General features: G+C 38.7%; 1 protein-coding gene across 3 annotated transcripts; it reads left to right on the top strand.

Moving 5' to 3' along the window:
* The first annotated feature begins 248 nt into the window (after window positions 1-248).
* Window positions 249-27,863, top strand: LOC127622691 (neuroserpin-like). 3 transcript variants are annotated; one of them, XM_052096722.1, is made up of 9 exons: window positions 249-305; window positions 21,613-21,882; window positions 22,977-23,207; window positions 23,540-23,734; window positions 24,017-24,221; window positions 24,980-25,089; window positions 25,857-25,943; window positions 26,333-26,422; window positions 27,209-27,863. In XM_052096722.1, exons 2-9 carry the CDS (start codon window positions 21,630-21,632, stop codon window positions 27,280-27,282), a joined length of 1,245 nt encoding a protein of 414 aa, XP_051952682.1. In that variant the 5' UTR covers window positions 249-305; window positions 21,613-21,629; the 3' UTR covers window positions 27,283-27,863. The 3 variants fall into 3 exon arrangements, with proteins under 3 accessions (XP_051952682.1, XP_051952684.1, XP_051952683.1); XM_052096724.1 differs by having other exon boundaries at window positions 25,860-25,943; XM_052096723.1 differs by lacking the exon at window positions 249-305 and adding an exon at window positions 16,876-17,001.

The raw sequence follows: 27,863 nt of genomic DNA on the forward strand, positions 1-27,863 counted from the left end.
TTTATTTATTTTTTAATTTAACTCTGACTAGTTCATATTTATTTATTTTTAATTTAACATTTAATGCAATAACATTCATTTAGCATGAAAACGTAAAATAGGGAAAACAAGATCAATAAGGGCAATTTAAAGCAAATGTTAAATATGACCAATCAGGAGAGCGAGAGAGAGAGAGAGAGAGAGAGAGAGAGCGAGAGAGAGAGAAAGGGCGGGACCGCCTTTCATAATAAAAGTGTGAGTGTGCGGAGGAAAGCAGAATTCAACATCAGCATCACATAGCATCAGCATTTCTCTGACATCTCACGGTAAGACATTTCCACGCACTTTCTTCTCAGGCTAACACACAAAAATGTATTCTGCAAGTTTTATAATTCATTTTCATTAAGCTATTTACGATATGTTGGTTTTATTTTCTACAAGAGGGGGTGTGCAGATGTGATTTCCTAAAACAACAACTGAATGTTTTTTTTCGCATCTGTCAAAGCATGTTCCATTTTATCTGCCTTCCATTTGTATTATATATATATATATATATATATATATATATTATATATATATATATATATATATATATATAATGTATTATTATTATTTTGTATACCCTCAGGCCATTTACCACATGAACAATTAAACAGCCTTCAGGACTCACATAGTGCAATAATGTATAAATATGTCATGTACATATGTAAATTCACTCATATTTAATTCAATAACAGTACATACCCCTACCCAGCACATATATCACAACTTGTACATGTACATACACCATTATATGTTATATATCCTATTTGTTTGTATGTCTATTTATACTCTTAACTTGTTTTATAGTCTGTGTCTCACTGTAAGGTTCTGTGTGCACTTGCTTGTTTCTCGTATCACCAAAACAGATTCCTTGTATGTGAGCACACTTGGCATTAAAGCTCATTCTGAGATATATATATATATATATATATAATTTTACATGTGAAATAGAACATTTTTACTTTTTATTTATGATCATATAACCATTTATTCTCACTCAAATCTCATTCCCCTGCATTTGAGATTTATTTTTATTTTTTTCAGTGATATTCTTGGCTTTTTATACACTTTCTATTTTTAAACACTCCTTGTGGTCTAGATTCAATAATTAAATAGTTTTTGTTGAATCAGAAAAGGGCAGCGGAGGATATGTGCATAATGAAGGCAGCACTGCATCCTCTCACATTTGGGCGTGGGGGGGGAGCATGTCTGGGTATGCGTAAATCTTCTCCTGCAAGAAAATCCTATTTCATGTTTCTGTAAATGAGACGCGTAGGGAGAGGGAGATTGTGCCTCCCTTCCAAGCTCTCCTTGCTGGGCTGCTGTAAAATAGCTGGTTTGTTGTGTGTAAAGCTGGTGGGATGCTCTCACGTGGAGATAAGGTGTGCTTGTATATCCACTAAAAGAGAGGGAGGGTAAATTAGGTGTTAAAGTGCAATTGGTACAAAATGGGAGGCAATGAAAGTGACAGATCGATAGGAGAGGGATGAGGGAAGAGAGAAAAATAGAACAGAATGGATGACAAGCTGCATGAAGGTGCAAAGGAGTTGTAATAAATTGCAGCCCATCGTTCCAAGCCCTCTGCTGTGGTCTCAATCACACACATACTGTATATATGTATATGTGGGCTCACTGGTGGACACCTCCAATCAGTTGATATTGATTAATCGATCGATTGCTGTTTTGCAGGTGTGGATGAGCGTCTTATTTAAAAGCATAAGTAACAGTGGCTGCTCAAGTGCTTTTTCTAATGTATTTACACAATCAGCACATAGGTCAAAAATGGTCTTTTCATATAAATATTGAAATATCTGATATATGTTTTAAAAACTTCACAGTCATGAGGGTCTAAAGGGGTCCTCTTTGATGTTCTTGTCATGCTGCATGTTGGTGACACTTCACTTTGATTTGGTGGAAAAGGTAAAACTTGTAAACTTTTGTTTAACTACTTATTTAAAAATATATATATATTATTATAATAATAAACAATTATTCCAAAGTACTTATGCCAACATAAATTTTTTAAAGAAGTTCAGCTATTAATGAGACATTGATTAGTATTATTATTATTGTATTTTTATTATTATTTACTGTCTCTGGACGGTTTACACTACTCAGATATTTTTTACTTTTAGCCCCAGAATAAAACCTTCAAAATGACATTGAACGCAGAAATTAAAAACATGTTCATCATAGTAGAGGTGTATTGAAGTAATTGGTTTGTATGAATTGTATCTTTAATTTATTTTTTAAAAGCTTAATAGATCCAGACAAAAAAATAAAAATTTGCTTCACGTATTTGTTCCAAAAGCAGTAATTAGTAATTATATATTTACACCCCTGTAATTAGTTGTGTCTAATCCCTAACACTTGTGATTGAATTTTAGCTTGAAACTAATTTAGCACTATTGTGCTAAAGACATGAATGATGCTTCAAATCATGTGGCTGGTTAAGGAGAGGTGTGTTAGTATTTTTCTATGCTATCAGACTGACACATTTCTGTTAGTGGATGATAAAACAGGTTAAAACAATCCCAGATTTACACTTACACATCTGTCTAAGCATATTCCATTTTATTTGCCTTTCATGTGTGCATATATATATATATATTTATGAAAAATAAATATAATATAGTATAATTTTACATTTGAAATAGAACATGTTTTTAAAACTATGAATCTGTGTTTTGAAATGATATGTGTGTTTGCAGGTGTACATGTATTTACTGTATATGTGTTACATTCTGCAGAAATAATCCAAAACATGACCATAAAACATTCTCACTCAATTCTCGATATAAATAAACTATACATTTAAGCAATATCACACTCACAATCGTGCGATATGGCCCTACATCAGCACTGCTGTGATTCGAGTGCCGTAGGTAATCACAGCAGTGCTGATATAGGGTCATATTGCACGATTGCGAGTGTGATATTGCTTATATACAACAGTTCAATGAACAAGTACATTTTAAAAAATTAGGAAAAACTGAGTACGGTCATAAAAACGCATTTGTGCATGAAACTACTTTATTACGCGACAGATCAGAATCTGCTGTTGCTGCTTCAAACCAAATTATGCGTCCAAACTTTCATTAGTAATTAAAAAATGTCACTTCAGAAATAGTATCAAAGCTTGTGCTGTTTCAAACAAGTTATTGGTTAAACAAGGATGGATGGATGTGTGTGTGTGTGTGTGTGTGTGTGTGTGTGTGTGTGTGTGAGAGAGAGAGAGAGAGAGAGTGTGTGTGATCACCTGTTGCCACACCCAATCAGAGATGCTGTCAGAATTCTGAAGGTCAGTTTTCTCAGTGGAAAAATATCGTCCAAGCGGGGGTATATCTTCCTATTTTGCCGTAGCTGGTGCGCAAGAGTCAATCACTATAGAAACAGCGATGTCCTCCGCCATTTTAAACAGTGTGTATCCAATGTGGAAACTCCACTAAGTGCCTCAAGTTCTGTAATAAATCAGTCTGTTGTGTTTCTCAGCTGTGATTAGCCTTAATGCTGAAGTTGTTCATTTAAAGCCATTTAAAGCTATTTCCTAGCTTTAGTAATGTAGTAGTAATACAAGCAATCACGGAGTACTGTTCTATATAAACAATGACTAACGTATTTTCTTCGCGTCACCAACTGCTCATATTACACACAAAAATCTTTTGCCACCACCTGCTGGCTAACATATTTAATGTAAAAACAATTGATGTAAAAAGAGACACATAGCCTACATGAGCTTTTAACACATATGCACTGCTCTTACTCTTTAGTATAGGATGACAAACACAAGCGAGTGATTCACACACAGTGAAGTGTCCGAGTGCTGATAGTGTCAGACCAACAGTGCTCATGGAACATCTCTCGTCCAATCAGATTTGAGTACCAGACCTAACTGCTGTATATAAATAAATAACACATTTCTGCTTGGTGGATGATAAAACATAAAAAATATCCCTCAGACTTGCAATTACATTGCTATATCTAGAGAGCAGAATATCAGAGACTTGCATTTAAATTTTAGATTTCTATTAGACTCTGTGAACGAAAAAGAGCTCTGTCTTTTAAAATCAAGCTAATCAGATGCTAATGCTCTGCCTATGAACTGATGAGTTTGCTGACATCGGGTTTGCTGGTATATCTCTGGAGGGCGTGTGTTTGAAGTTAATTAAATGGCGGAATTACCCTTTAAGTAGTTGCGCATACACTAATGATGGTTGGAGTGAGGCTAGGTCGTTTTTGTGTCCAGAAAATTTCAGTTGAAGCCTAGATAGTTTACTTTATTTTCCTTTTTGGAGCACACTGGAACATTGTTATGTAAATGATCTGTTACTCATCTGTTTGGGAGAACATGCAACTTGCTTTTACTGCCACTCAGTGGACATTTGACCTCGGAATTTCCTCAATACCTGCAATGAACCACGTAATATAATTTTGCAAAAATGTGGCCAGAGTCACATAATTTTCTTGAGGTTGGGCTGATTTATTTACTGTTTAATTTTACAGATTTACAATTTACCCTTTGCTTTTTTGTGCTCAAAACACACATACAGTATATGCTTGCGTCTTTCAGTTTACAGAGGACAACCTTCAATGTTCCGTTAAATGAGATAGCTTACAGAATCAGTCACATCCATGTAAAACCTGATTTTGAGCCACGGCTTGAAATATTGATTTTTAGATGATGGCATATCTGGTTTTTGGGGACTGTGCCAGTACTGTCACTCATTGCTTGCCCTTAGGAAAGCACAGATGGCTGAAAAAGTATCCAGACAACATCTGTGCTCTCTCAAAGGCAATGTCTCTAAATGTGCATAATAGATTGAACTTCTCTGCCCTTTGAATACACATTCATTGCGCCTTGTGATGGTCTTTCTAAGCAAATGCAAAGCTGCTTGTTATTGATTGATTTTTTAATTTATTATTATGTCACATCAATGGGCTTCAACATTATGACATAGGCAGAACTGTTCATTGTGCCCTAACTGTCCAGAGCAATTATTAATCTGCTTCTGAGAACATGTTGACGTTCTGGACAACATAGAGGAGCAACAACAATCTTTTTTTCTCCTAGTTATTTAGGCCTGATTTTCTCTACTGGAAAGCAAGTTAATTTAGTCTATATCTTTCTAATTTTTCTTGTGCTCTGCATTGAGTACATTCTGTGCGGGTCTTCTCTCGGATGGGTTTGTGTGATCCAATTCTATCAGTAAAAGTCATTCAGTTTGAGCAATAATGAGGAGATTCACAGCAAGATGGTGAAGCTTAATCGCAGTGGATATTCTGTGTGGATGACTTGTAGCAGAGAAATTCACACATACTTGCTCTATGAGTATAAGAGTAACACTTCACAATAAGGTTCCACTTGTTAACATTAATTGGCAACATTAGTTAACATGAGCAAAGAATGAACAATACTGTGACAGGGCGGAGGGCGGGGCCGGGTCGTGATTTTACCCACCTGGTCCCTTATCAGGCTAATTAAGCCTCTGAGAGGGATAAAGGATTGTCAAGCCGGTTCTCGCCTCCTCCTTTCCATTGAACCCCTTTACACTGGTGCCGAAGACCCGGGAAGGAGGAGGGATATGCCGTAGTGGAGTTCTCGCCACTACCATCCACCCCAACGGAGCAGCCGTGGCCGCCTTCCGGGGGACGGAGGAGCTCAGCCGCCTGGAAGCGGAGGAATTGGTCGCCGACCGCGAAGGGAGAAGGGGCTTCTAGCTGACTGCTTGGAGTGGTTAGGGCCACTGCCAGGGGCGGAGGAGACCCCTACCAGCCGCTGAAATGCGGCAGGGTCTGAGACCACCAACCGCGAGCAAGGAGGGGCTCACTGCCGACCGCCTGGAGCGTGAGAACCGCTGCCAGGGGCAGGGGAAGCAAATTCTGTTCCCCGAGAACGCGGAGGGGCATTCCGTCCACCAGGGGCTGGAGGACTGCCTCCGATCCGCCTGGGGATGCGCGGCTGTTGTCCACTAGAGGGTGGAGGAGTGGCCGAGGACCGAGCTACGGTGTATCGGAGAACCAGCGAGTACGTTTTTTTTTTCCTCTCTCTTTCCTCTCTATCTCCCACTACCACTCCGTGTTGGCCTATTCCCTCTCTTTTAAATTTTACAGTGTTTTTTTTTTTGGGGGGAGGGGGTACTACACTGTTACAGGAAGCCCCCATATTTTCATTATTTTTGTTTCCCTCCCCCTGTCCCCTCCCAAATTAAGGAAGGCGGGGATGATCTACCGGCAGATGAGGCTTCGGGCACGCCCTCCCCCAGGGAAAGGGGGTGTACGTCATGCCGGGGTCCCCAGCCTGAGAGAACGAGGGAAGAATGTGACTGGGCGGAGGGCGAGGCCGGGTCGTGATTTTACACACGATAGAGAGAGAGATTGTTTACGGGCAGCTGACCGTCGTGTGCTGATGTTTGTGTCTTTTGTTTACGTTTTTCATTAAAATATGATTTATGATGTCAAGCCGGTTCTCGCCTCCTCCTTTCAATTGAACTGCTTTTACAAATACTTTGACAGCATTCAATAATCTTAGTTCATGTTAATTTTAATACAAATACATGTTTTAAATTCAAAGTTTGAAAAAACTTTTTACTTGTTAACATTAGTTAATGCACTATGAACTATCAATGAACTAATAATGAACAATTGTATTTTTATTAGCTAACATTAACAAAGATTAATACATTAATTAATTGTTTCTTCATGATAGCCAAATGCATTAGCTAATATTAAGGTATGGAAAGTGTTGTAAAGTGTTACCAGTATAAGTAATGTGCATGAATTGACACATAAGGAATGTTCTAAAGTTCCATCAACACAAGTTCTGCATACTGTCGATTACCAAAGAAAATCATTTTGAATTGTCTCCCATTAAAAAATAAGAAATAAAAAAATCATATTTACTGTAATGCAATTACATTTACATTTGGCAGACACTTTTATCCAAAGCGACTTACAGTGCACTTATTACAGGGACAATCCCCCCGGATCAACTTGGATTAAGTGTCTTGCTCAAGGACACAATGGTGGTGGTTGTGGGGATCGAACCAGCAACCTTCTGATTACCAGTTATGTGCTTTAGTCCACTACGCCACCACCACTCTCAATTACAATGGAAGTCTATGGGGCAAGATATAACTCTGGGATAAATGTTAAACTTTCCAGGTTTAAAAGAAGTTATAAGTTCTATGGATAACATCTGTGCGTGCTGTCGATTACCATAGAAAATATTGGCTATGAAAATTGTCCCTCGGTTTAATGCCTTCACAATGGATGCCTTTGGGGCAAGTTTACCAGAGGATATAAAAGCAGAAATGCACAGCTCATATTTTTTTAAACACATATTATTAATTCTTCAGTACAAAATTGTGCATTATTTCAGCTGTATACTTGGCCACTTCATCCTAGACACCCTAGCTGTGGGTTACTTTTCTAAGGTGATGAAGTTCTGGTAATCATTACAGGCGTAATTCCAGTGAGTAAATGTTTCTCTATGTAAACAGTGAGTTTCTGCTATCCTTGCCAGTTTTTATTGGCTTTAAATGGTCATTACAGTTAACATTGGGTATCACTTTGCGCAGACAAGGTTAGTAAGCAATTCCATCACACTAGTTAACACATATAACGTGGGAAAGTATTGTAGCTAAATCTTCTAAATAGTGTCTATTTTAAAGTTTATGGTGGCGCAGTGTCTTTTATAAGTGCATTACTATCAACACTATTTTTGCTTAATTTTACTCATTTTACAAAAAGTTCAAGCATTCAGAATTAATTGGCCAATTACAGATTGTTTTTATTAGTCAAAATAGAAACATTGTTGATCTTACATTGCAGATACTTTCTCTGCCTTTGATAAACCTTGCTAAAATCGCTGAATTGACGTGTTGTAGGACAGGTGAATAAATGAGGTGATTTGAAGCATGTGTGCATTGGCAGCCCACGAGCGATTGGGGGGTTGTTTTTGAAGGATGCCTGCAATCTTGAGCCACGTCTGCTTTCGTCAGCACATGGAGGGAGGAAGTGCCTTCGAACTTAGCAAGGATAAAAGCACCTAAGAAGGATTTCAGCTCCATCAGCATGGCATGCTGTGAGAGAGGCAAAGTCGGATGATTGTCTGTGTTAAGGTGACCCAAGGAAATGAATGAGGAAGATCTGATTGAGTTGGCAGAGGAACGACTTTCAAGTGACTTTCAATGGAAACACAGACTTATCCCATGATTGCAGAAGATAAGCTGCCTCATATCATTTATAATATAGCCACATGCATTAGCCTGGTGGTCTCTATGGTGGCAGCGATTTATGGCACTGTTTTGTGTTTATTTTCCAGCGGCAGGCAATACTGTTGGACAGTTGCTCCAGTGCAGATGGAGACACACACACACAAACACACACTGTAGTTAAAGCCTCTTTACTCTGAATCTCTGCATTGGCACTCTCAGTAAGAGCCAGATGCTAACCCTCTAATGATAGTTGGATGATGCAATGTTTTGACCTGGGTGGTACAGGCACTGCTGGGTGGATTGGAGCCTGGGTACTGTACACCCTTCTGTATTTCTTTGGTTTAAGTGTGTGAATTTTTTTCTAGGTTACATTTCTTAAAGTGAACCTCAGTATTGCTACCTCTAGAACAATGAAAACCTTATGATGCATCCGAATATCCATTCGTCCCTTCTATTCAGTATGTCAAAAACAGTATGCCAATGGAGTAGTATGTCTAAATCCTCAGCATTCAAAAATGCGGATCAACTGGACACTTTACTGTCCCATAATCCCTCAGGAGCTGAGGAGACATTACATTCATACATTGCATTGTTTTAAAGTCGGACTCTTTTCAACTGAAAGTGATATACTGTATATACCAAGAAAGTTGTTCCTTGTGCTTAAATGGTGCTTGCTTAACAATGCCAGAGTAGATTATTTTCACGGTTGTTGTTCTTACATCATATATTCATGTCAAAGGTCAATACCCATGTCCCCGGATGAAGTCCAGAATCTATTCATACTACTCGCATACATACCTAAATAATGTCAATTTTCCGGCCGAGGAGTGCATCCTTAATCGAATACAGTAAATGGTAAATGGTCTGCACTTATATAGCACTTTTTTAGGCTTAACGGCATTCAAAGCGCTTTACACTGTGACACATTCACCCATTCATACACACATTCACACACCAATGATGGCAGAGCTGCCATGCAAGGCGCTAGCCTGCCATTGGGAGCAACTTGGGGTTCAGTGTCTTGCTCAAGGACACTTCGACATGTGGAGTCATGTGGGCCGGGAATTGAACCACCAACCCTGCGATTAGTGGCCTACCCGCTCCACCACCTGAGCCACAGCCCCCCCTGCATACAGTACATGTGAGATTTCAGATGCAGGATTAGTCTCGTGTTGTCAGACTTTTACTATTAGTATAAAGTCTGGTCCATATACTGCAGCTTATTCTGGCCAAGAACCACCCACTTAGACAGGAAGAGATGTCTAATTGACATGTAAAACCTCCATCTTTTTTTTTATTTGACGTTAAAGGGATAGTTCACTAAAAAAAATGAAAATTCTGTTGTAATTCACTCACCTTCATGTTCCAACCCATTTTACTTTCTTTCTTCAGTGAAACACAAAGGTGACATGGTGAAAGTGTCAGTCACCATTCACTTGCATTGCATGTTTTTTCCAGAAAATGGCAGTGAATGGTAATTTAAGCTAATATTCTGCCTAACATCTCCTTTCACTTCACTATCACTTTTTAAAGGAATGTTCCGAGTTCAATACAATTTAAAGGAATATTTGAGTTCAAAACAATGCTAAGCCCAATCAGTAGCATTTGTGGTATAATATTTATTACCACAAAAATGTATTTTGACTTTCACCTCCTTAAACTAAAAGAGCTATAATCTGTGTTACATGCAAATGAGCTTTGTGGCAAACTTGCTGCAAATTGTTTGCCAGAGGTTCACCACTACTGGTGAAGAGCTGCAAACTTATGGCAAACATTTGTGGCGAATCACAAGCTCATTTGCATGTGAAACTAAATTTGCGGCAAGTTTCGATTTTTTGTAAGGGAAGTTTCAAACGTAATGTGTTGCCACTAGCTTTATCGCATTAGCCAACATAATTTCAACATTTATATCTCAAACAATGTATATATTTGGACAGAGTGGGGTGATGGTAAAGCATTCAACTCAGATTTTTAAGGTGCTGTCTTCACTGAGGTTTCCCTAGTTGCTACATTCTCCATTATTTACCATTGTTTTGTCAGACTAGCAATACAGCTAGGTAACTCCGCCCCTTCCGCTATGTACACCAAGCCGCGCGTGCATGAAGTGTCATACATAACACACTCCATTTTGACGGTTGAAGAAGTGCACATATACTCATAGTACACTTCTTTTTTTTGCATTTTTGGTAAACGTTCTGCATACTTGCAGCAAACTTGCTGCAAATTTGCCACCCGTTTTTTTCACATGTAAATGAGCTTTGCCGCAAACTCTACCTTTTGTCGCCAAAGGTTTGCTGCAGGTTCACCATGACCAGTGAAGAGCAAACTTCTGGCCAACTTTTGCGGTGAATCTCAAGCTCATTTGCATGTAAAAATAATGAGTGCCATTTGCTGCAAGTTTGTCAGAACTTCAGAGTTTTTGTAAGGGAAAAAGACGTAAAATATTGCAGAAGTGAGCGGTTTGAGACTCAATGATAATTATATAAGAATTATAGTCAATGTAAGCACAGCGTATTTCTAGTGGGAAAACTGGTAGGTGTAGGTCATTACACCCCTAGCCAATCACATGTAAGCCATTGCTTTATAAGTCTGCTTACAATCTATCACATTGCTGTTCCAGTGCGCTAACACGGCAACCTCCTCCACCCCACCACCACCAGTTGAGTCCCGTCCTGCACGGGGGTAGGCTCATCACCCCTGCCTCATATCTCTGGCAGGATATGATGGTTCCAAGTACTACAACTTCGGACCGCCAGACGGAGCTTACGCCAAAGAGAGACATTACATTTCTGTTTTATGTTCATCAAATAAATTTCATCTTATTTCACTCAGTCTGCGGGTCCTCCTGATAGAAATATTTATACCAGTGGATTTGCGTTGAACTAAAGTATGATGATACAGGTTATTCACCCATTTAACCATTGCTCAGGTCTATTCGAGCCAACAGCTGATTGGTCCCTATTATTGGCACATCATTTAGAAAGTTCACTTCAAAGCTTCATGGAGACAACCTCAAGCCGTTGCAGTGCATCGTGTCAGTGGACGTATCCGGTGACAGCAGACCAGGTGTGACAGTGTCTATTAAATGCACCACTCCTGCATGAGATGCTAAAAAACATCTAGATGCATCACAATGGTCAATGATGTCCATTTAATGCATGTTTACATAGAAAACCAATTGTAAAAAGCATTTAGTGTGATTGGCCCCTAAAACGGCATAAACATTATGAGTCCTCATACGTCTGATTAGCTTTTTTTCTATGTTTTTTATGTCTGATGTTAAAGATAAGAGCTAGCAGTGGACACGACGGCCCTATTCGGCAGTGATCAACTGGTTCCTACAGGTGACAGTCTCTTTATTAGAGTTCATTTAAGCGGACCCTGGTCTCGCTCTGTCTTCTCTGGTCTCCAGTGGGGTTTGCTCATGACTGCCTTCTAGAGGACTATACCTCTGAATGCTTTATCTTATTCTGACTTTTATCTTATTTTATCTTATTCTGGCTTATCCGCAACTCGCTTGACATTTCTCCTGCTGTCAAATTGTGCTCCTGTTCCCAGTGTCGTCCTCCGTGTCCCTTCTTGACAGCACTACACCACTGGGTCTATCGCTCTGTAGACTTCTGGAGGCAAAAGGAGAGAGATGGAGGCATACCCAGTATGCTCTACTTTATCTGGGCCATACTGACAGGAAAATGGGGGCTGATGGATGTGGAGGGAGAGTTTGGGTGCCACCAGCTGTGTTTCTAATTCAGAAGTCTGCGTGAATGAGCGATCGTATTTGGGAAATGTCAAGCTGTTTACTTTGGTATGCCTTCCTTGTTAAAGATACTCGCTCCTGCTCAATATGCTTGGGAAGAGTTTATCAAACAGATAAAATAAGCAGTGCCTGTTAGTTGAGTACAGATTGAGCAATTGGGAGGGTAGGACATATTTAGAGCAGTTGCTCTTTTTGTGTATGTGAGAGTTGTGTGAAACACAGGCATTTACTTAAAAGCTAAATTTAGCTTGAGGAAAAACTTGCAGTTTTGTCTTGGCTTTGTGGTTTGCATGCCATATATCAGACTTACTCAGGAAAGTCTGGAATCAGATGTTTGCACGCAGCTTGACATTGGACCGAGTTAACCTCTGGATTGTGCTTTGAGGTGATTAAAAACACTGGCAGTTTCTCAAGGTCTCATTAGTTGTGACTGCTATTGCAAGAATCACTAATACTATTGCTCATGCTTTAGGTTTAGGGGATTTTTATGTAGGCAGTTCTTAAATTTGATTTAATAATCATCATATTCACATTAGAAATATAAATAAAGCCTCAATGAACGACGTATTATTAAAACAGCACAAACATTTTGGGTCGAGTTTAGCCTTTAAAAAATATAAAACCTTTAGATTAAAACATGACTAGGTTTTTTATTTAGGCTAAAAATTAGGGATGCACCAATCTGATACATGGATCGGTACCCCTCCGATACTGAAGCTTTTAGATGGATCGACGAGCCCGATCCAAATCCGATACTGTGTGTTAGTCATGTTCGTTACTGTCAAGCTCAAAAAATTACATAAAAGAACCATAAAAACACAATTAAAGTTGTTCATATGACTTGTGCATTTTATTCAAAGTTACTTGAAGATGTGCGAAAGCTCTGTGAATCACAAAAGGCTGTGTTTAATAAGTAAATATATTTTAATGCATGAGTAGCTCCAGCGCGTCAGTGAATGGCGCTGATCTGTTTACACACACACTATTTTTAGTCTTCACGCGGTGCGCAATATTTCAGCGCTACTCACGAACAACATCTCAGATGTAGATGCTCAATAGCTCGGTTCACTTATAATATGCATTTAGAACGGCACCGGAGGTGCATTTTTACCAGAATTGGAATAAGAAGTTAATTAAACTACTGTGAACTAGCCTACAAATATAAACATACAGGACTGCCTGGAGAGTTCAGAATGTCAAAATAAAAGCGTGAGGGGTTTAAAAGTTAAAGCTGCACGAATGAGATTTATTACTATGTATTACTATTATAATATATTATTATTTGTTTACAAATGACAGTAATATTTAAGTTGAATGGATTACAAAAAATAACTGTGTGAATGAAAAGTGAGCTAAATTCAATCTAATTCTATCTAAATTCAATCTAAATTCAATCTAAATTGAACAAAAAAGAGATCTAAATCCTTTAAAGTCCCGATACAAGTTGAAAAATGTTGCTCCTTTTCTTCTTTTCTACTGATGACTTATACTGGAATTACTGTTAATTTGCTGCATTATCCAGTATACTAGTTAACAAAAAAGTTTTTCTCAATAAGCTATACATTTATATTGAAATAATGTGTAGTTGGAGGTTTGTGTTTCTTTACATATTAAAGAGTACTCCCAATAAGTTCCACACAATAATATAAAGATATTCTCAACTGATATCTGGTATTGGATCTGGATCAGTTCGGAAGAGAAAAAGTGGTATTGGAGCATCCCTACTAAAAATATTAACTTTTCCACATGTGGTTTCGGTGCATAACTATGCATCCCCTTAGATGACTGGGAGGGAATTTTTTGTGTGATATAATTTTGTTTTGTAACAAAAACAAAAAAAAGAGCATGCCCTAACTACAGTTTTGTGTTCCCTCACAATAAGGTTAGCGCTCCTTCGCAATAGGTTTTGCTATCTTCCAATAGTTTTGGACTCTCTCGCAATATGATTTGTTCCCTCGCAGTAGCTTTGCGTTCCCTTGAAAAATGTTTTGTGTTTCCTCACAATAGTTTTGAGTTCCCTCAAAATAATTTTGCGCTCTCGCAAAAGTTTGATTCCTCACAATAATTTTTGCGTTCCTTCGCAATTGTTTGGGTTCCCAAGCAATACGTTTAGCATTCCCTCTCAATAAGTTTACAATTTCCTCACAATAGTTTTGGGCTCTCTCACAAAAGTTTGTTTCTTTACAATAAGGTTTGCATTCCCATGCAAAAAGTTTTGTGTTCCCTCAGAAATATTTGCATTTCTTCGCAATAGTTTTTGTGTTCCGTCGCAATATTTTTGCTTTCTCTCACAATAGTCTCACAAAATGTTTTGTATTCCCTTGCATTACGTTTTGTGTTGCCTCAGAATTATTTTGAGTTTTCTCATAATAGTTTTATCGATCCTTTATAAAAAAAGTAATCAAATTGTAGTAAAACAATGGTAAATACAAGGTTTACCTTGGCTACTCTACAGTAACTATGTAGAGTATTTGTATTTGTTTTAAAACCATAACCACACAATTTTCCAGAGTTTTATTACTGTAACTATATTTTAACCATGATCTTTGTAGTAAAACCATAGTAATAATACAGGAATACCAAAACTATGGCAATAAAATTTATAAAAATTCTACCAAAAAAAACATTGTTACTACAGTTTTACTATAGTAATACCATGGTTAATATACTATGTTTTTTAAAACCATGGTTTTCACCCCAAAAAACATGACCTTACAAAAACCATGGTTTAACTATAGTAAAATGCAGTAGCATGACTGTTGTAACCATTTTTGTTGTAAGAACCAATGCTTTAAAAATCATGTACCACAGATTAAACATGTTGTTAATAATAAAACTAACCATGTTTTTTGGCAAAATGATTATGAATGTTTTACCATAGTTTTGGGTTTTCTGTATTATTACTATGGTTTTACTACAAATTTATATCTGACTTATCTTAAATATGAGTTTCCTAATTGGAAATTGCACATGAATGCCCCCTCAAGTTGAAATTACAACTGGGAAATTTAGAGATAATTTGATACCGGAGTTTGCAAATTAAATTTTCAAAAATGGTAGAGGACAGTACGGTTTCTGTGGTGGAAAGTTTTATTCATATTTCTAAATGCAGCTACCTTATCACTTGCTGTTTTTGATCAGAAACATTTACATATATCAGTAACTATTTGATGCACATTTTATATTTTAACACAGAGAAAATGGCATTATTGTCTGGAAGCTGACTAAATACGGTTTCAAAATAAGAGTTCCCCAAGAAACATGCAAGAATTAACCTGGCATCCTCCTGGTGCCATAAAGGCAGCATATACACTCACTGGCCACTTTATTAGGTACACCTGTACTTCTACTTTTTCATGCGATTATTTAATCAGCCAATTGTGTGACAGCAGATCATGCAGATATGGATCAGGAGCTTCAGTTACTTTTCACATCAACCATCAGAATGGGGAAAAAATGTGATCTCACTGTTTTAGACCTTGGCATGATTGTTGGTGTCAGGCGGGCTGGTTTGAATATTTCTGTAACTGCTGATCTCCTGGGATTTTCATCTCTAGAATTTACTCAGAATGGTGCGAAAAACAAAAAACATTCAGCAAGCACCAGATCTGTTGGTGAAAATGGCTTGTTAATGAGAGTGGTCAGAGGAGAGTGGCAAGACTGGTCAAAGCTGACAGGAAGGTGACAGTAGCCCAAATAAACACTCGTTTCAACAGTGCTATGCAGAAAGGCATTTCTGAAAATACAACACATCGAACGGTGAGGCGGATGAGCTACAGCAGCAGAAGACCACTCCGGGTACCACTACTGTCAGCTTAGAACAGGAAACCGAGGTTGCATTGGGCACAGGCTCACCAAAACTGGACAGTAGACGATTGGAAAAACATCGCCTGGTCTGACAAATTTGGACTTCTGCTGAGGTACACAGATGGTTGGCCCACTGCAGCCTCAGTTTTGTGTTCTTGGCTGACAGAAGTGGAAACCAACGTGGTCTTCTGCTGTTGTAGCCCAATTGCCTAAAGGTTCGACATGTTGTGCATTTTGAGACGCTATTCTGCACACTAAAATCGTACAGAGGGGTTATCTGAGTTACTGTAGCCTTCCTGTCAGCTCGAACTAGTGTAATCATTTTCCTCTGACCTCTGTCATTAACAAGACATTTTGTGCACAGAACTGCCGCTCACTGGATATTTTTTGTTTTTCGTACCATTCTCTTTACACTCAACAGCAGGGGTCGGCAACCTATGGCCAGCAATGGTGAGAATGAAGTCGAGTATTTTATTTATATAAATTCCGCACCTGCATTCTAATCCACATGTTGATGTAAACATGCTGCGTGATCATGCAGAAGGATTACTTCAAGATGTAGATTGGAATGCAGGTGCGAAAAACTTCATGTAAAATAGCCTGCTCCTCTCTCGCTGTTGCTTGCGTGCTATTGATTACCCCTCTGCGCCCACACAAAAAAGGTTGCCGACCCCTGCTCTAGAGGCTGTTGTGTGTGAATACCACAGAAGATCATCAGTCATAGAAATTCTCAAATCAGCCCGCCTGGCACCAACAATCATGCCACGGTCAAAACACTAAGATCTGAAGCTCCTGACCCGTATATGGATGATTTTGCACATTACACTGCTGCCACACGATTGGATGATTAGATAATCACATAAAAAAGTAGATGTACAGGTGTACCTAATAAAGTGGCCAGTATGCAGCGGACATAGTTCGGTAGTTTGGTAGTATGCCAATATTTCATTAAAATAACAAAAATGTATTATTATGGAACTAATCCACTAATCATGATGGATTTTATGGGACATTACTGACCTGCAATCCATACAAGTTCTGTTCTTCTACAGATCTGATCATTCCTGACTTGAGCTCCTCATCTCAGTGGCTCTTTCGTTCAGACTCACGTGCACAGACACGCCCTGTTTGTGTAACTGGACCTGACCCAGATGGCCGGTTGTGAATAAGAGAGAAAGGAGAGTGGAGGAATAAGAGAGGGTACACCTGAAAACCAACAGACATGCCTGACCTTTCACTCACCCAGGCTGGATTCTACACAATGGTCTGAAGGCCACCTGGGAGAGCGCAACGAGACCAGTCGAATGGCCCCAACCAGAAAGAAATCGGCAACAATAAACCCCAATTCAGCTCTGTTTCTGGCTCTTGTGTCCGGTTAATTCGCTGGTGACGTTGTAGAGGCTGCTGAAACAATAGAATTTGTCTTTGCCTTTGTGTAAGGAAGGACATTAGAAGATTGACTCCAAAATAGTTCCCATTTTTTTTATCCATCTTTGTATTTATTAGTAGATATGTGCCGAAATTAGTGTTTCATAACACTAGATAATGTAACAATAGAGTAACAAAAGTAGATTTTTACATTTTATGAAGAAAATGTGAGTGAGTGGTGCTTACCTGTGCAAAAGTCACTCCATGATGCTTGGGTTTTGTAGGTTGTCACAAGGACATTACTTTTGTTGTGGTTGGTTGCTAGATGGTTCACAAAAACAATTACTCGAATAACCCTCTGCTATGATGAAAATATTTTCAATTTCTAAGTTCAAAGTCATTTTGATATTTTTTCTAGGGGCTAAAGTAAAAAATGTGTAAATGGTATATCCGTCTGGATATAAAAATATATTTTTCAAATCTATTTTATTGCTCAAACTAGAATATGGTGATGATAAAGATTAGATAACAGTTTAGGAGCCGTCTATGTAGAAATACAGATAATTCCCAAAAATTATTTTTCTTGTGTAAAACTGTTTTGAGTTCTTTAAATCTCAGGCGCAGTGTCACCGCTGTCATTGTTGTGAGCCATAGTTACTGTATCTGCTGAAAACCATTCTAGAACAAAAACAGACCACAAAGGATAGAGCACACATCACATTCTTTAACATACAATAGCTCTCATGCAAAACATGTTTGTTCCCCACCCCACGCCCCCCACACACACATATACACACTTCAGCCTACATCACAACCTGTGCCACCTCTCTATCTCTCCATCACACGATGTCACAAGGCCACATGCTCCCTGTATTCTTTGTTTGAATGGAAAACACCGTTGCCAGGCAACGGGAAAAGCAGGGAGACTGTGCCATGCTAGGATGAAGGTACTTTAACACTATGTAAGGGGAAATGTGTGTGTATAGTATGTGTGGGAGAAACAGAGGTATAAAGTCAAGTCATTTTTATTTGTATAGCGCTTTTCACAACACACATCGTTTCAAAGCAGCTTTACAGGAAATCATGCATTAACAAAAACAAAAAAATCAAACCGTAATATATATAATGTCTCACAGTGATCATTGTGTAGTTTGATTCAATATGATTGTAAAATGTGTCCATCCATCCATCCATCCATCGTCAACCGCTTATCCTGTGTACAGGGTCGCGGGGGGCTGGAGCCTATCCCAACTAACATTGGGCGAAAGGCGGGGGACACCCTGGACAGGTCGCCAATCCATCGCAGGGCCTGTAAAATGTGTATCGAAATTAAATAATTAAGTAATAATTGTATTTAGACCCCCAGTGAGCAAGCTGAAGGCGACTGTGGCAAGGAACACAAAACTCCATAAGATGTTGATTAATGAAGAAATCAGTTTCCCCTGGCTAAACAACATATAATGTCAATAATTCGTTATTTCTGTGCTGTGCAAGTCATGGTTTTAAATTTGTGAAATAAGTATGCGTTAATGATGTAAAAATAAAAAGATTTTGTATGAAATGTAAGATTAATGACTAATGTCTTTGAAGTCCATCCTGGATTAACTGCAATTGTCCTTGTTAGTTGGCTGATGAAGGCTTTTGTTGGCAATTAAATGATAGTCTATGTACCATTTCAAGAGTGTAGTCCATCAATAGACATAGGTGATGCAGGCAGAGATTAATGAGGTGATTCGCAGGTCAACCTGCAGGTCATTTTGGTCAGGTTTGGTGGGGTCCATCCTAAATCCAAGATTCAGGCAGTGGCATATGAAGTATCCCATGTCTTAGAGTTGGAGTTGGCATCAGTTCATCCTCTGATAGACCATTCAAAGCTTTGTATGTAGTTAAAACAATTTTAAAATGAATACAAAATTTAACAGGTAGCCAATGTAATGATGATAAAATGTTGCTAATATGATCATATTTCTCTGTTCTAGTCAGCACTCTGACTGCTGAATTTTGAATCAATTGAAGTTTATTTATTGATCTTGCTGGACATCCTCCCAGTAATGCATTACAATAATCTAGTCTTAAGGTCATGAATGCATGAATTAGTTTTTCGGCATCAGCATCAGAGAGCATGTGTTGTAATTTAGCATTATTTCTTAGGTGGAAGAATGCTGTTCTAAAACACACACACACACACACACACACACACACACACACACACACACACACACACACACACACACACACACATATGTTGGTCAAGGGTAATCATACTAAACTATGTTTTTTTTGTTTTTTTTTTTCATTTAAAAATGCATAAAGTTTTTTGTGAGGGTAAGTTTAGGGGTAGGGTTAGGGGATAGAATCTATAGTTTGTACAGTATACAAAGCATTATGTCTAAGGAGAGTCCTCATAAGGATAGCCACATCAACTTGTATTAACCCCAGAATATTCCTTTATGGCTACGTCCAGACAAATACGTTTTTATTTGAAAACGCATTCATTTTGCTAGGTTTGCCATCCTAGATTGATGTTTCTCTGCCAAAAACGGAGGATTTTAAGACATTTCTCCATAACGCATATGTAAAACAATGAAGTTCGGAAACTGAAAACAGAGTTTTCAAACGAAAATGGATTTGTGTGGATGTGGCTTAAGCTAACATCAAATTTTGTCAAGACAAACTTTACCTATCTAGTTATGTTGGCTTGACAAATCCACCAAATCTTGTACAGACCTTAGGTGTGTCCCAAACCACACACTTTTGCGTTATTCTAAGTCATGTTGTAGTGTAAGTAGTGCGACTAGTAGTATATTAACACTGAAAATGCAACAAAAAGAAGTGTACTTTGAATACACAGATGATTAACGTTTTTAACTGTCAAAACAGAGCGTGGAATGTTGGAAACGCGTTTTGCCGTATGTAGCAGAAAGGGCGGATTTACCTTCCTGCTATGCTGTTCATACAAATCAATGGTAAATAATAGAGAATGGGGCAACTAGTAAAACATCTTTGAATACAGCACCTTACAAATGTAATTTTAATGATTTACAATCACCCCACACTGTTTGAAAATGGATGTTATTTGAGATACAAGTGTTGAACTGAGGATGGCTAATGTGCTAAAGCTAGCAGACCGTAACTTCCGTCAGCTGTTGAACGCCAAAGGTGTCCTTGTTGTGTTCCAGTTAAGTGTTCCATTTTGAACAGTACTACACTTTGAAAATTCATGCTCTACATGTCTGCGTATAGTGTAAATTGTTAATGCATAGTGTAATGCGTCATTTGGGAAACATTTCAGAAGGTTCTGGAATAGTTTGCTATATCTTTTCCAACTTACTGTATCAGACTCACGGTTGTAGCACAACAGACTATTAAAAAATTTATTTACATTAGCGGAATGTTCAAATGGGCCAACGTGCTCATTTGTTATTAATGCTTGTTAATTCAAACTCCAACCAGAGACTATTTCGTAGAGATGGGCCACTTCTAAAATGAATAGGATAAATTGAAACTCCCAACGGTTATTGGATGTAGAAAGGGAAGTCCTGCCATACAAAAGAGCCAATCACTTCTTAGATACAAACATTGTCTGTCAAGAAACTCAAGAACACACATGCGCATTAGCTAGACAATCCAGGGAAATTGCGTTTTTGAGTGTGATCTGAGGAAATATGTTCTGTGATCATTATCTTGACCAGCCATTTTGAAGATTTCAGTCTTCCACCATTCAAGTAGATAGGAGATGCACTGTTATGCCACTTGTTTACATAAACAGTAGCTGCCCAGGAGCATTCCAAAGATGGCCGCTGAGTGACCTGACTTGTCAAAAAATTCAAATGTAAACAAACCCACAGAAGGCCTTTGATCTGCTTTAAATTGCGCTCTCTCTCTCTCTATACTCTCTCTCTCTCTCTCTCTCTCTCTCTCTCTCTCTCTCTCTTTATGTCCCTTCCTCTATCTATCTATCTGACAGTTTATCTGACTATCCATGACTATCTAGTGGTTTGTCTTACTGTAAAGTCAGCATAACAATCAATCTTCTCATTTTTAAAACCAGTTTAAACTTTCCAACAAGGCTTTATCAAGCCAACATCAAAGCTTGTCTTGACAAACTTTAACTATATAGGTTCTATTTTGATTTCCTGTCAACTGTACATATAATTGTAACCTCTTAACAAGTGAAATATGTATAGGCCTACTCTTAATCATACATTTTTTACAGCTTAGTTTCCATAAATGGTCTGGGTGGGCGGCGGAGGGAGTTTTGCATTTTGAATCAGAATTTGTCTATATTTAACACTTTCATTTAAAAAGAACAGTGGCGTACGCTTTTTTCCATTGTTATGCTATTTAATGCTCAGGAGAGTGTGATGCCTACCATTCGCATAGAGTTGCATTTACTAGTGTCCTCTCAATCTGACTGTATCCTTCTCTCCGTTCTCTCATTAGCTTGTCCCTCGTTTACCATGCTGCTGCTCAGACTTTTGCTGCTGATGTTGCTACGGGGAAGTGGTTGTCAAGCGGCAGATGTTCCTGAGGACGTGACAGCGGAGTTCTCGGTTAGACTGTACCACCAGCTTCAAATCACAGGAGGGGAGGAGAACATAATTTTCTCCCCGCTGAGTGTGGCTCTGGCTCTAGGCATGGTGGAGCTGGGCGCTCGGGGCTCTTCTTTAGAGGAGATCAGACAGGCTGTGGGCTATAGCCATTTCAGAGAAGGTACGAGCATCTACATGCATTGTACTGTACATGAGGGTCACCTGAGATGTTTTAACCCTTTACTTTTGAGTCCAACTGACCGTTTTCACATTTACGGGTTTGGAACGTGGAATTTAACTTCTATAGTGTGAATGGAAGAACGCAGCAAATATAAATTTTGCGTTCTCAGTTGCTTCATACACATAGACAGTAGGACACTCTGAAGAAACATGCCACATTTTGTTAATATCCAATGCTAGGTGGCTCTAAGCTTTGGAATCGTGTGCTCATTTACCAACAACAGTATCTGTTCTTTCAAATTTGCCAATTTTGGTCCAAACTGCTCAGACCCAATGATTGCCGCTTGCAGCTAATTCTTATTTACACTCAGTGACCACTTTATTAGGAACACCTGTACACCTACATATTCATGTGATTATCTAATCAGCCAATTGTGTGGCAGCAGTGCAATGCATTAAATCATGCAGATACGGGTCAGGAGCTTCAGTTAATGTTCACATCCACCATCAGAATGGGGAAAAATGTGATCTCAGTGATTTTGATTGTGGTGCCAGACAGGCTAGTTTGAGTATTTCTGTAACTGCTGATCTTCTGGGATTTTCATGCACAACAGTCACTAGAGTTTTCTCAGAATGGTGGCAAAAACAAAAACTCAATTTACCACTCTGTACAATTGTAGTGAGCAGAATAACATCTCAGAAGGCACAATATGTTGAACCTCGAGGCAGATGGGCTACAACATTATTAGGACCTCAGTGTTCCTGATAAGTGCTCATTAAGTGAATTTAAATCATCATGATTAAAGGCAACACAAAGTATACCATCATATATGAATACTTCTTTTATAATATATATTTGGCATTACAGTAATGAGAAATTTCTTAATTCTTTCTTTTGATTTGGAGTGAAATAAGACCCGGACATGTTCTTGACAGGTTTTGTGAATTTGTCCCAAATATTATATGTGATACACTTTAATAATTTTAAAATACACTTTCCTATGGAGATTTTAGAATCCTACTTTTGCGGTCTAATCTACAAAAGCATTTTCTTACATATTTACCATTGGGATTTATTCTCTCCCACTGTTCCAGATGAGGAATTCTCTCTGTTGAGCAACGTAACTCAGGCCCTGTCCACAGACGAAGAGCAGTATGTGGTACGGCTTGCCAATTCCCTCTTTCTACAAACGGGGGTTCACTTCAGCGAAGACTTCCTTCATCTCATGAATAAGTACTTTAAAGCCGAGGTGGAGACGGTGGACTTCAGTGAGTCAGCAGCCGTGGCCGAACACATCAACTCTTGGGTCCAAAACCGCACTGAGAGTAAGTCTGTTTACACTGCTGAATGAAGACTAGATCTAGATGGCCCTGTTGTGCTGTAGCTTTAAGCAGAATTGTTGAAATATTGTCCTTGTTATGTGACTGTTACTAACAACTGTTGATACCTCTAAATGACCCCATGAATTGGCCTGACGAGTGCACTTTTGGTTTTATATTCTCCAGGGGTGTTTAGCCCAGAGAGTAGCACTAATCCCAGAGCTTTGATATGGGATAATTTTATGATACTGAAGAGATCATACCATCTTTGCTGATCTGAGAAGTAATGGAGGCGTGCAACGTTTATTTCAGTATTTGGGTTTGTTTTTGGATTCCAGGCAAGATCCACAACCTGGTGTCGGCAGACGACTTCAGCAGTGTTACAACGATCATGCTGGTGAATGCTGTTTACTTCAGAGGCAGCTGGAAGAACCTGTTTAGACCAGAAAACACAAGAACTTTCTCCTTCACCAAGGATGATGGCAGTGAAGTTCAGACCCTAATGATGTACCAACAGGGAGACTTTTACTATGGTAAGAGCATGTGTGAAGGCACTTCAGGTTTAAGAAAACAAGGTTTGCTTGTAAACAACTTAAAACAGTTTTAAAAGCTTGAAGTTTGAATGTTGGACGGACGAACGGACATTATGAATGACTAAATTTCAACTGAGTAGAGCTGAAGTCATAGTCTCTTCACATAGCATTCAGTATTCAGTTGTCCATCTAAGTCATATTAAAGTCCTTGCATCACCTCAGATATACAGTAGATTTCATTATCATTTAATATACTAACCTCACCACATTCTTCATCCTCAGGAGAGTTCAGTGATGGCACCACAGAGGCTGGCGGAGTGTATCAGGTTCTGGAGATGCTCTATGAAGGTGAAGACATGAGCATGATGATTGTGTTGCCCCGTCAAGAGGTTCCTCTGGCCTCTCTGGAGCCCATCATCAAAGCTCAGCTGCTGGAAGAATGGGCCAACAATGTCAAGAGACAGAAGGTGGAGGTCTACCTGCCCAGGTTAGATTTGAAATGTGTCATTTAAAAATGTTGATATTTTGTTATCTAATGAATTTACATTCATTCATTTTAAGTGTGGCTTAAACAAGATAAGCTCAATCGACAGCATTTGTAGCATAATGTTGATACATATCATGTCATGTCAGTCCCTCGGCCCGTCAGGCCATCAGGGAGACATGAGGGACGATGCAGTTGAGATTGCCCTCCAGTCGTGTCTGTTGACAGAGGCGGTTGACAGAAGCTCTTACATGGAGAGGGATGTCCAGTCCTTGATGTTATCGAATCAAGACACTTTGTTGTCTACGCTTTCGCCCACCTTCCACTTTTCCTTGGAGGATTGTCTTTGAAAGGCTGCTGTAGTGGGTGACATGCCCAAACCAGGCCAGCTTGTGTCTTTCCACAGTTGCCTGAAGTTTAGGGCTGCACAGCTGAATTGGATCCACAGTTGAGGGCCATCCAGGGTGTTCATTCTGCTTGACACAAATTAATTTGTCTTGTGTTCTAAATAAGAGATGAGGAGCGGCTTCCTCAGGCACTTGGTCTCGTGAGCCTGGATTCTCTTCTCAGTGTCTGCCAGGAGGGTCCATGCTTCGCACCCGTAAAGGAGAATGGAAACAACAAATTACTTGAATAGCTTGTACTAATAAGTTGTCGCAACGCCGATGGAGTTGTTTCTCCACAGTCTGTCTAGTCTGGCAATTGCTGCGTTAGCTTTGCTGATCCTCATTAGGCCTGTTCATGTGTATTCTCACTTGTAGGTTTAAGGTGGAGCAGAAAATCGATCTGAGAGACACTCTGCAGCAGCTCGGCATCAAGAACATCTTCAGCAAAGACGCCGATCTGTCGGCCATGACAGCTGAGATGGCAGGTACTCGATAAAGCACGCCCCCCTCAGAGCTACTGACCTATCAGAACATTCCGGAATTCTACACACGTATAAAGATGCCCTCCAAAACATGATTGACAGCTAAAGGACAGGATGTTGTCATTAAAGCAAAAATACTTGCAGTGCTTTTAAGAGGTGTTCTTAGGCCCCAATGTTCAATAAACACTGTAGTTCAATTTATTAATAGTGAGAATAATAATGCAAATAAACGATTACTCTGCAAAGTAATTAAAGTAACTATAAACTGTTTAGGGTTGCCGAGCAATATAGAAAGAATTAATTATTAATTAGCACATGAATATAGAATGGGCATAGAATGTGTTGATCAGCTTTTTACACCGGCTTTGAATGCAGCTCATCCAATTAGAATTTAGAGTTACAATTATACATTGGTGTAGCAAAAATAAAAAAATAAACAGAGAAAATGTACAATGATATGAATATGAATTGTATACATTTTGTATAATTTTATTATTGTAAAGGGTTGGTATATATGCATATTTTTGGTCTGTGCTGCTTACGCTCAAAAACTTATTATTATTCCAATTTTTCATTTAGTATTACATGTACATCCCTTGAATCTTTTATGTCTGTAAATGAACTGTACTGTATGTTCATTATACGCAAAGCCACTCTGCTCTGCATCCCAAATGACACCAGACAATAAATAAATGAATAATTCAAAGTGTGTGGAGATACTTAGAATATTCATATTTTTCAAATGTTTAGTCTTCTCTGTTTATCTGCAGAAGGACAGGATCTGTTTATCGGTAAGGCAGTGCAGAAAGCTTACTTGGAAGTAACAGAGGAAGGGTCCGAAGGGGCAGCCGGATCAGGTGATGTTCTACTCTATTTACATGATCCATTTGAATATTTTCACTCTCTCTCTTTTCCTTCATGCTTCATTCATCTCTTGCCATTTCTGATTCATTTTTCTCCTTTTCAAGCCTCTTTATCAAGGTTTCTCATTTTTAACTTTTGCTTTGCCTGTACTGTCTTGCTCTTTCTTGTCTGATTTCTAAACACTTTTTATGTATTTATCTGCAGCAGATAGTTTGGAGAATCGTGTACATTGGCAAATGCTAAAAGCACCCCCTTCCGTTCAATATCTGTTTTTTATCAGGGTGTTTGACAGCATATAAGGTTGACTGAGTCATCATATGGTGTTAGTTAAAACCTTTTAGTGTCATTTCTTTATTCTAATTAGTTTTTTTCTTTGCTGCAGGTATGATCGCATTGACGAGGACGCTGGTGTTGTACCCTCAGGTGATGGCAGACCATCCCTTCTTCTTCATCATTAGAAACAGAAAAACAGGTACATGCCAACTTCAAAAGCCTACGATGGAAATATGTAGGATAGGAAACGCAGTGACCCCAAAAAATATTGTAATGCTTAAGTGTCTAAAGTGTCATTGCATAAGACAATGTAATATGAAACCAAGTGACATTCATTTTAAAGTGTGTGTGTGTGTGTGTGTGTGTGTGTGTGTGTGTGTGTGTGTGTATGTGTATGTTTGTGTGTATGTGTGTATGTTTGTGTGTGTATGTTTGTGTGTGTGTGTTTGTGTATGTTTATGTGTGTGTATGTTTGTGTGTGTGTGTTTGTGTTTGTGTGTGTGTGTGTGTTTTTGTGTGTATACGTTTGTGTGTATATGTTTGTGTGTGTGTATGTTTGTGTGTGTGTGTTTGTGTATATTTGTGTGTGTGTTTATGTGTGTGTATGTGTGTGTGTGTATGTTTGTGTGTGTGTGTGTGTGTGTGTGTGTCTGTGTGTTTGTGTGTATGTTTGTGTGTGTGTGTTTGTGTATGTTTATGTGTGTGTGTGTATGTTTGTGTGTTTGTGTTTGTGTGTGTGTGTGTGTGTGTTTTTGTGTGTATATGTTTGTGTGTGTGTATATTTGTGTGTGTATGTGTGTATGTTTGTGTATGTTTGTGTGTGTGTTTATTTTTGTGTGTGTGTGTGTGTGTGTGTGTGTGCACACACACACACACACAGTATATATGTATATACTATAAGCTGAGCCGCTATGTCAAATATGATCGTTCACAAATTTTAAATGTATGAGTATTTTTTTATATTATTTTCTTTGTTTTCTCATAGGATCCATCCTTTTCATGGGCCGAGTCATGACCCCGGAAGTCATCGAGCCCTTTGACAACAACTTTGACATGTGAAATCCCACCAATCGCAATGTGACACTTAACCAAGTTAATTCTTATCTTCAACGAACCACAAGTCACTTTTGTTAACTCAGTTGTAACTCATGTTGTTGCCATGGTTTTCTAAACACATGAGAAAATATTATATTAACAGAATATTTATATTATAAAAGTGATTGTGTTTTGATACTTGTAAGCTTTAACCACACCAGGAAATACAGAGCTGTAAATATTTGAGGTATTTTGCTGCCATTTAAACGTATTCTCACTCCACCCCATGTACACGTGTTATCACACCTCTTATTCGGCACAAGCATCATTGGCTCCTGTATTCTTGTGTATTTGCTATTGTGTTTTCCGTAGAAAAACGTTGATATTTATTGCAAGAATGTGTGCAGTTCTTTAAATGTAGACTCATTTATGATCATTTCATTCCTTTTCCCCCTGAATGACTTTTGGTTTAGTACATGGCTGAAGTACTGCTGACATACTAATATGCCTTATTATATAAATATGAGTTTTTTATTTAATGAAAGGTTGTGAATGTACAGGTAGTGCAGCGCTGTTGCCATGGAGACTCAGGCAGACTGGGAGAG

Source organism: Xyrauchen texanus, chromosome 29 (genome assembly GCF_025860055.1).
Source record: "Xyrauchen texanus isolate HMW12.3.18 chromosome 29, RBS_HiC_50CHRs, whole genome shotgun sequence".
Lineage (NCBI taxonomy): Eukaryota > Metazoa > Chordata > Actinopteri > Cypriniformes > Catostomidae > Xyrauchen > Xyrauchen texanus.